This window comes from Papilio polytes, unplaced genomic scaffold (genome assembly GCF_000836215.1).
Source record: "Papilio polytes unplaced genomic scaffold, Ppol_1.0 DF824024.1, whole genome shotgun sequence".
Lineage (NCBI taxonomy): Eukaryota > Metazoa > Arthropoda > Insecta > Lepidoptera > Papilionidae > Papilio > Papilio polytes.
This window is the reverse complement of record NW_013525180.1, coordinates 3,889,279-3,898,775: the sequence shown is the minus strand read 5'-3', so window position 1 is coordinate 3,898,775 and position 9,497 is coordinate 3,889,279. Positions and strand designations below refer to the sequence as shown.

The 9,497-nt window shown below is 36.8% G+C and overlaps 2 protein-coding genes across 4 annotated transcripts; one reads left to right on the top strand and one right to left on the bottom strand.

The window, feature by feature from the left end:
- Window positions 1-569: 569 nt before the first annotated feature.
- Window positions 570-6,355, bottom strand: LOC106101126. Of its 3 annotated transcripts, none has more exons than XM_013280248.1 (2): window positions 3,356-6,355; window positions 570-3,313 (listed from the first exon to the last, which is right to left on the bottom strand). In XM_013280248.1, the coding sequence occupies exons 1-2, from the start codon at window positions 5,942-5,944 to the stop codon at window positions 1,376-1,378; spliced, it is 4,527 nt and encodes a 1,508-aa protein (XP_013135702.1). In that variant the 5' UTR covers window positions 5,945-6,355; the 3' UTR covers window positions 570-1,375. The 3 variants fall into 3 exon arrangements, with proteins under 3 accessions (XP_013135702.1, XP_013135703.1, XP_013135704.1); XM_013280249.1 differs by having other exon boundaries at window positions 570-4,194; window positions 4,264-6,355; XM_013280250.1 differs by having other exon boundaries at window positions 570-4,179; window positions 4,264-6,355.
- Window positions 6,356-7,210: 855 nt separating this feature from the next.
- LOC106100945 (molybdopterin synthase catalytic subunit 2) lies at window positions 7,211-9,494 on the top strand (the record flags this gene model as incomplete). The annotated part of the gene is made up of 5 exons (XM_013280010.1): window positions 7,211-7,424; window positions 7,503-7,618; window positions 8,357-8,535; window positions 9,052-9,336; window positions 9,454-9,494. Coding segments are annotated over exons 1-5 (750 nt in total), but the record flags the coding sequence as incomplete, so codon positions are not given.
- Between the last annotated feature and the right edge of the window lie 3 nt (window positions 9,495-9,497).

Here is a 9,497-nt window from a genome sequence, read left to right as displayed (position 1 = left end):
CGTCTGACAGTGTTTGTCAATCGTTGCCATGGCGACGCCGACGGCACGACGAGACCGCCCGGCGGCGCGCGAGCCTGTACTCCTAGACCTTTTCACTTCAGCTAGGATGATTCCCGATTCCTGGTACGGCGTGGCACAGATCATACTGCACGCCCGCGGCCCACGTGTGACCGTGGCGTCCTCGTAAACATATCGACGAAAGGTCGGTGACCCCTTTTGATTGTTTTACGACCGCCGACTAAAATAATCGAGCGCATGTTCAAGTCTCGCCGTGTCTTCAGATCTATTTAAGGATAGGTGTTTACGTTTCCTGAAAAATGGGACGCAGGAAGCCCCTTTCTCCGCCCGACTATACATAACGTAATTAAATTTTATGTCTAAACTCTTTTTATAAGCTGTACATTGCAATCCCATAGAACCAATGGCGAAATAGGTGCATTGAAAGAATTCATCATGCTGAATCATGTATCTTCAAACAAGGTGGACTAGATCCAAATTTTAAAACGGTTAATTATTGGAAGTTTGTAATAAATAAAAAACAATTTTATTAAAAAAAGTGACTTTAATAACTAAAATAACATGCGACCTGACAATCATTCACGATATATTACAATGTTATAAAAACCAATTAATAATGTCAACCGAAACTCTATAAACTAAAAAAAAAACAATACAAAACTATCAATCACTAGTAATGTATGAAGGATAATTTTTACTAGAACAAAAGTAGAACAGAGTTACACTACTTTAAATAAGCAAATATTTATTTTATATTTTATGGACGATACAAAAATATAAGTCGTTACATCAGTTGGAAAAATGGAATATGATTATCAAAAATAATTTTACGGACAATATAATCTTAAGAATAGATACAGAACAAAATTTTAGTTACAATTACGAACACTTACAGTAAAACTCTATCGGAAAATAATTTAAACATTGTTCACTTTTTAAATGTTATAAGCATTAGAATGTTAGAGATCCCTTCATATAATGTACAGCTTAGTCACCATGATTACAACAATGTCATTTACATTTTAAAGGGAAACTATTAGTATACCGATTATAATCTTGCTCTCAGTATCATCTCATGACGTGAACATTATTCACAAATTAGTTTCCAAAATCCTAGTAATTACAGAATATAAAATTAGCTTTTACAATTTATTAGTGTCATTAATTTAAATATAATTAAATTCGAGCAAATTGTGAAACTATTATTAGTTTTAGAAGGCAACTAGTAAACTGTTTACATATTATCACAATAACAGTCTTTAAAAGTAAAGTATGTTGGCACATTGCGTCGGGAGCTGACATGTTCGTGTTGTGACGAGTGGTAGAAGTCGGCGTGCCGGGAGGTGCAGGTTGCGCCTCATGCGACTTTGTTTAAAAGTTCGTCGCAGATCGCCGTCAATTCCTCGTTAGCCTTAATCTTTTGTGCCAAAGTCTCCTTCAGCGAAGATATATCCATCTCCTTTCTCTTTATCATAGCTCCGTATTTTAAAACTTCGGCTTCGTGTGTCTTGTTCAGTTTCTCAAACTCGTCATTCTTATTGTTCAAATTGGACGTCGCGTGTTGCTTCAACAGTTCGTAGTTATTCTGAATTTTTAATACGTTCTCATCGAATTCTTTAATAGATCTCTTATATTTTTCTTCGTTGTCTTTGCAATTTAAAATTATTTGTTTATTTTTCTCATACTTACTATGCAGGTCATTAAATGACATGGTCATGCTCGCCAGGTGGGCATTCTGTTCATTTCTTTCATTTATTAGTTTCATTCGTTCTTCCGCATGCGCCTTCTTGTCCTGCTCTATTTCCGCTGTCAAACTGGCAATAGTCCTCTCGTATTCTTCGACTACAACCGCCATACCCTTGTTCATTTTGGTTTTCTCCGCTAGGCATTTGTTCAAGTCGTCTACTTTTCGGAGTCTCTGTTCACCTTCTGTTTCTAAGGTTTTAACTTGCGATTCTAACGTACGCAATCTCTCGGATAATTCCTTACTCTCCGACCTTAGGCCATGAACGTTTATTTCTTTTTCAGCTAACAGCTCCCTTAGCTGTGTCAGCACTTGGTCTGTTTCATTAGTTCGTCCTCGTACATCAGTCATTGACATTTCCAGGTTTAACGCAGAGTTATCGCCACTTAATGAAAGGAGGCGGTCTATAACAGCGATGGCGGGCGAAGTAAACGTATGTGATCGCCGATTTGTTCTCGGCGGTGTACAGGATTTGTTTCTTGGTGAAAAGACAGAATTAACAGCAGGATTCACCACCATCATTGGTTTTGAAAGTAAAACAGTAGCATCTTCAAAATTGGCATCTAAAGTGCTTTCCGTAGTTTCGTTAGCATTTTTATAAAAATCGATATTTGATAAGGCCTTAGAAATTCTCTTCGGCGTACTTTGTCCTTTTTGAATTTTACTAACAGCCGCTGCGTCTGTGGACATTCGTTTTGCAAAGAGTGGATCAAACTTTAAGAACAAGCTCTCTCTGCCACTGTCGGCAACGACATTGCTTTTATTCTGATTTAGAAGAAACTGGAAAGCTTCAGCATCAATAAACATTTCTCCTTTGTAGGGATTGTTACTAATCTTTTGAGTGGGTATATCAGAAAAATCTATCATGTCTTCGTGATCAGATTTTTTATCAACATCATTAAATTCTTCGGTTTCAAAGAAAGATGCTTCTACAGTGTCATCGTCTTCAGTGTTAACTTCGTGGACCGTCGCTTCTGAGGCTTTTGAGGACGTGCTTACATCAGAGGAGTCAAGTTGGTTTTTATCTACACATAATTTGCGATCTATAGATCGATCTTGCGTGTTGTCGTCACATTTATGAGAAACATGAGTCAAATTACCAGAAGGTACTTTGAAAATATGCTTAGAAACATCTTCTAAATCTGGAGTTGATGACGTGGCCGCATTCTCTTTCAGTTTTGAGATAAATGCACTTGACATTTCAGGCAAATTGAATACGTTTTTAGGCTCGCTACTTTTAACCGAACTGTCGTTGTCTGTTTCATGGATTGAAAAATTTGTAGCAAATCGTTCTTGACTTATAACATCTTCTTTATTCACACCAAATTTAGAATCTATCTTTTCTGTCTGGCAAGCGAATACCTCTATAGTATCAACGAAAGTATCTTGTTCAGGCAGATTAGAAGGAATATCAGGTGTACCATATATCTCGTGTATGTCATTTAATGAATTATTTACATTTACACTATCTCCTGATTGCAAATTTTCATTTTCTTCTGGATTTAAAATGTTGGAAGCCCCTACCATTTTGTTTTCTGTTGAAACTATATCCTTCGAATTAAAAATATTTATTTCCTTGCTATTAAAACAGTCACTTCCGTTTTCCTTATCCACAACTGAATCCATTTTTGTTTCAGTTTTAATGTTTTTGTCTTTAAGAAACTCCTCATACTTCTTGCTACATTCACCATGGTCATTTATTGCAGTATTGTTCAACACATTGCTATGAACAAGTTGCTTAACTTTATCCATACTTATTACGTTTTCTAAATTTATTACTTTATTTGCGTCCATATTAAAGATAGCACAATCATTCGGCTCATTTGAATAGGTATTATCAAAGTCAGGTAATTTATCTGATAATATTAATTCATTGAAATTACTTTCAATTACAACAGTTTCATCTCCTATATCTATTGTTGTCTTAATTTTTTCATCATTCATAAAATTAGTTGACTCTTTGTCAGTTTCTTTTACACCATGTGTCATTGAAAATGTACTACTTGTGACAACCACTTGATGATCTTCGATTGCACTAGCACAGAAATTCTTAGCTCCTGTAGTATTCTGTTCATTAGTTACAGTATTCAACATTTTACAATTATTAAGAGAATCCTGTTCAGTTACATTACAAGGAACTATTGACAAGTTCTCAGACATATTCATGCCTGCTAGTTCATTTTTGAATTCCTCTAAAATCAGTTTTTCACCATTAGTTTCTTTATCAGTAACACATTGAGGCATGTGTTTATCATTTTCATTCGTTAATTCATCAGTTAGTTGTTTATGATTATCATTAATTTCTGTAATGACCGGTGTAACAGATATATTTGTAGCGGTATCAACTGAGTCAATAATTTGACTTTGCATACAATCTTCTTGTTTGTGTAGACATACTGGTTGTAATGGACTTTCCTCTGTAACAGATACATCTATTTTATTGGATGGCTTAAAACTAGTGGCTTCTAGGTTATTTCGATCCAGATTTAATTCATACTCACTTTGAACATCTTTACACCGCTGAGCCTCTACTGACTCACTATAATCTACACTCATGGCAGTTTGATTCAAATCTTGTTGTTCAACAGTGCATATAATCTTAGGTTCAGTCACACCTGTAGTATTGGGAAATTCAATAAAGTCATCATTATTGTCATTAGATAAAGGAACTTCACTAAGATGATTTTTTTCATTATAATCATTAATTACATTCCATTTCTCTGTGGTATTCTCTTCTGCACTCAAGTCATTTTTCATTAACCTCTGAATACTTTCATCATTTGATCCAAGTATTACATTTGTGTTAACATTATTCTCTAGTTCTCTAGCAGATGTAGAATCATATACAACATTTGTTTTTGATTCAAATTCTTTTTGATCATTTATGTCACAATTTAAAGATATTTTTTGATCTGAAATTATTGCTGTAGAAACATCATCAGTAATTTCACATGGTTTGTATGACACATATGATTTGTTTTTTGATTGTTCACAATCTGTTAATAAACCTTCAATGTTATCTATTACTTGTTTAGTGTTATCATGAATATGATTATCATCATTCCTGGTAATATCACAAGCATTATCTTCTTTTTCAGCCAATTTGCTATAGTAGGATTCCCCATTAAGTGTCATTTCACAGTCAACAAATTCACTATCTGACTCTAGAGTTGAAATTTCATTCTGTAAAGAAGGAAGTTGTATATTCATAGCATTCCCACTTTGGCAAATTGAAGCATTATTTGACATACTCATGTATTCTTCTGTTACATTTTTATTCTCACTTTTGTCCATTTTCAAAGTTTTTGTAACATTTTTTGAAGGAAACAACTTATGAACTGGAATTTTTTCATCCTTGAAAAATATAGTTGTTTCATCCTTCCACTGCAAATCCTTCTCAAGGTCATCATTGAATACAATACTATCTTTTAAGGGACTGCTTCTTCGAGACTCACTTGTTACTTTTCTATTATTTGCAATAGGAGTTGATACCACTACTGTTTGAGACCCATTATTTCCCACATCTTTTAAAATTGAGTCATCAACACTAAGATTTTCTTGTTTTATATTGGATAATGTGGTCTCAGAGGGGGGAATGGGACTTTGAGAGGAACGAAACATATTGAGTACACTCTTTAGACCCCTCATTATAGGTGAGCTTCCATCATGCTTTGGTATTTCCTTTGTGGGTGTTGTTGCTTCCGGTGTATGTGTCACAGAAGATGATGTGCTCGGCAGGGACATGGTTTCATCATTATCAACTGGTTCACTTAGAGTGACAGTTACATCGTTGTTAGAAGCTGGCTGTATGGTGCGCAACACTGATGTATTTTTATTATCAATCACTGTGTCACTTGAATTAGCTTGCAATGGGAGTGACTTTAGAGAATTGACCACTTCAGATTTAGTGATTGCAGAATTTAAAGAACGGGTCAAATTATTATTTTCAATATTCATAGCAGTTGTGTTATTATCATAGTCATTAAGACTTCTGGACATAGGAGAAGCGGCAGGAGTTATTGAATACCTCAGCTTCATGTTCAATTCCGACACATCCAGTTCCTCATATCCCTTTTCCATGCAAGGCGTTCGGGGCAGCACATTGCTGTGATGGGAACTATTCTCTTTGTTGTCAAAATCGCTTTCTATATCGTCAATGTCCATGGGCTCCACTTGAGCCATTCTGCTAAATTCAAAAAATAACTTACAAATTTTCCTGCTTCGATACTAAACCACAATTCTTCTGTTGCTACTTATTGTTAATGTCATACGATACAACTCACTTAACAGACGTTCACTTTAATATTTAAAGTATTTGATACACTGAGTTTCACTTGGATTTCTAACGCATATCTATAAACGAATGCAATGTATGTCATAAAAACAAAAATGTCAGAACGTGAATTTCAGTCAAAAATCTATTTATAACTTCGTTGTGGCGCAAACATCTCGACGTTTAGTTTATATAACTCGCTCCCGAAGGAACAAGGGAATCTTGCCAAAAAGCTGTTACGACCACACACAAATACACCGCTCAATGTACCGAGACCGTTTTGCCGTTTTGTGTTTGAAATTCAGTAACATTTTAAAAATTTAAACGTCAAATATAAACTTGCCATATTTGCTTGGCCTTTATTTTTTTCGTGGGCGAAGTATTCATTTGCCTAATGTAAGAATTAATTTTATTACAGATTACGTCATAGGTGAACGCAATGAAATAAAAAAAGATTCAACTTCTTGCGAAGTGATTAGATGCTTTTTGAAGTTAAAAATCTTTTATTACCTAAAGAACTATTCATCCGGGAGGCAACACTGGGTTTAACACGACTGACCAATGACGAATGACTGACGTACAGCGACAGCTGTCAGTGTGTCAGCTAACCACCGGCTGACATTGACACATTGACACAATAGAATTGAACTCGAATGTCTTATTCAAGAATACCGAATGAATTTTTAAAGTGTTCAAGGGTGCAACTGCGAGTACACCAAAAGTTCTTAATCTTTAGTTTCAAATGACTTCATGTTATAAGGGTAAAAATAAAGAGTTACTTTATATATTTTACTATTCTGCTTATTATTACACACACTGTAAATTCATTCCACATTCACACATCAGTTTACTTCACGGCTTAGCGACTTTGTTCATAAATTAGTTGATTACAAAATATGACATGTTAAATTGACTATATATCTTTACATTTGGATTACGTTTTTCTGTTACAGAATGAATAATGGAAAGTGAGCATGCGGTCACAGTGAAAGTGCTATTTTTTGCTCAGTCAAAGGAGTTGGCGGGTACTCGGGAGGCTACTATTCAGTTGCCTTCGAGGATCAGTTACAAGGGGCTACTCAATATCATCACAGAGACATACAACTTGCAGTCTTTGAGGAATAATATACTTTTGGCTAAAAATGAGGAGGTTTGCGAGCAGAGTGTAGAGTTGGAGATCAAACAGGAAGATCGAATTGCAGTGATACCACCATTGAGTGGGGGCTAAGCCGCTTGTCATATGGTACCTTAGTTATAAATATGGATCACTTAAAATTGACAGAGGACAAGTTGTCGGTGGAGGCTATTAGTGAGCTGGTAGGGGACAGCAGCTGCGGAGCCATTTCTGTCTTCATTGGCACAACTAGAGACAACTTTGAAGGAAAAAAGGTAAGTTTATTGTATTGTTTATTTAGTAGTGGGTTTGTTATAGTTGGTATAGTTAATTATAATCAGTGTGTTTCACAGGTGGTGAAGTTGGAGTATGAAGCGTATGAGGCGATGGCCCTGAAGGCATTTAAAGACATTTGCAATGAGCTGAGAGGCAGATGGCCGGCTGTGCATGGCATTGCTATTTACCACAGGTATAACTATACTTTTGTATATTTAATCAGTAATGATAACTTGTTATAAGGGAAGTTCCAAACAACTTGTCATATATTATAACTTTAAATAATGCTTGATCAATGCAAGTGTTTAGCTCAGTCCCGATGTTTGAAAGTGAGTTGATATTATAAAATGTGACAAATATTGTTTAAAATGATATTCACTTTGTTTGTAATGTTACATCACTTTATTTGTTCAGTTGTTTTATCAGTGACATGAATTTTAATGAGGGTACAAATGTTATCTGGATTTTACTCATTAAGTTATTTTTAGTATTTGGAAGAAAATTTATTTTGTTACAAAACATATTGACAATGAATACACAGAAGAAATTCCTCTGGAATATAAGAATATTGCAAAATTGTATCAAGATAGATCTTTTTGAAGGATTTTTTTACATTTATATTCAGATTGCAACTGCTAAAGTCACCTTAGTATAGTTTTTAACAACTTGTATCTATGGAGAAAGGCAATATGTTAACTAGATGTGTAATAGAGGATGAGTGTGATTAGTGTTCGGTGGGGCATGATGTGTGACGAGCGACCTGCATTGTCTGCACCAATTACATATTGTAATTGATAATGTTCTAGTCATATTTGCAATAAACTGGATGATTTCATACTCAAGTTAATACTCGTCTATCATAGGGCCAATAATTTGAAGTGTAAATGATGTCTGGAGTGTGTGCAGTGTCGCAGTGTGTGAGTGTGTGCAGGCTGGGCGCGGTGGCGTGCGGCGAGGCGTCGCTGGTGGTGGCGGTGAGCAGCGCGCACCGCGGGCCGGCGCTGGCGGCCGCGGCGCACTGCCTGGAGCGGCTGAAGGCGAGCGCGCCCGTGTGGAAGCGCGAGCACTACGCCGGCGACCTCGCGCCGCACTGGAAGGAGAACCCCGAATGTGCGTGGGCCCACGTCCACACCGACACCGACACCTCTGTCACCACTGCACCTAAATGATATTACAGCACTTGTATGGGCAATCACTCACGGGAATAAGCTATAAGCTCTCCTGTATTTATATGTGTTATAATTAATTGTTTTTTTGACAATTTTTGATAATTGAATAAGGGTATGATAGATACTAAAATTTACAATAGGTTAGAAATACTGCAGCATAATACGCGGTTGTCGATACGCCCCGAGCGTGGCTCGGTTAGAATGTGTGGAATTAGTTAAGAAAAACGACCATAGAGTTGGTTTTTTTTTTTGAGAATTTATAGTGTCTTGTTTTATAGTATAGAGTCTATAGTAGTATATAGAATCGTTTGCCTTGTTACGAGGTTTCTTATTGTTGTGCGAAGTACATGTTGTTTTTAAATAAATATATGCAATTGTTGATAAATACACTTTGTTTTTATTGAATGGTCCTAAGAGCCGGACGCTCTCCCCACTGACGACCGGAACATCCTTGCAGGTTCACCAACACTGCCACCTCACAGATCACCATCTCCATCACCTCCTCGTTCGCCGGACAACACGACCGACACAAACTTGATTCAGATAAATGTCTCCAACGAGGAGCTGCAGCAGCGCATACAGAACTTTATAGAGCGGAAGCGCGCGCAAGTGGACCTCAGCAACATCGTGGACTTCATCCCCGGCTGCGGCGAGAGCGATGCGCAGGCGCAGGACGCCGACACGTGCGCTCGGGTGCGAACGCAGTTCGTTAAGCGCTCCGACTCCAAGGGTCACTTGAAAAGTAAGCATTTGTAGACCTCGTATTGCATATAAAATGTACATGTGGAAATACAATTGCTGCTTTAAATGTGCTATGGTACGATATGAATATTGTATTAACTGATGCAACTTCGTCCAGTTCGCAGAGTGCACAACGAGTGGGGCCCGCAGGTGTCGTGCGGG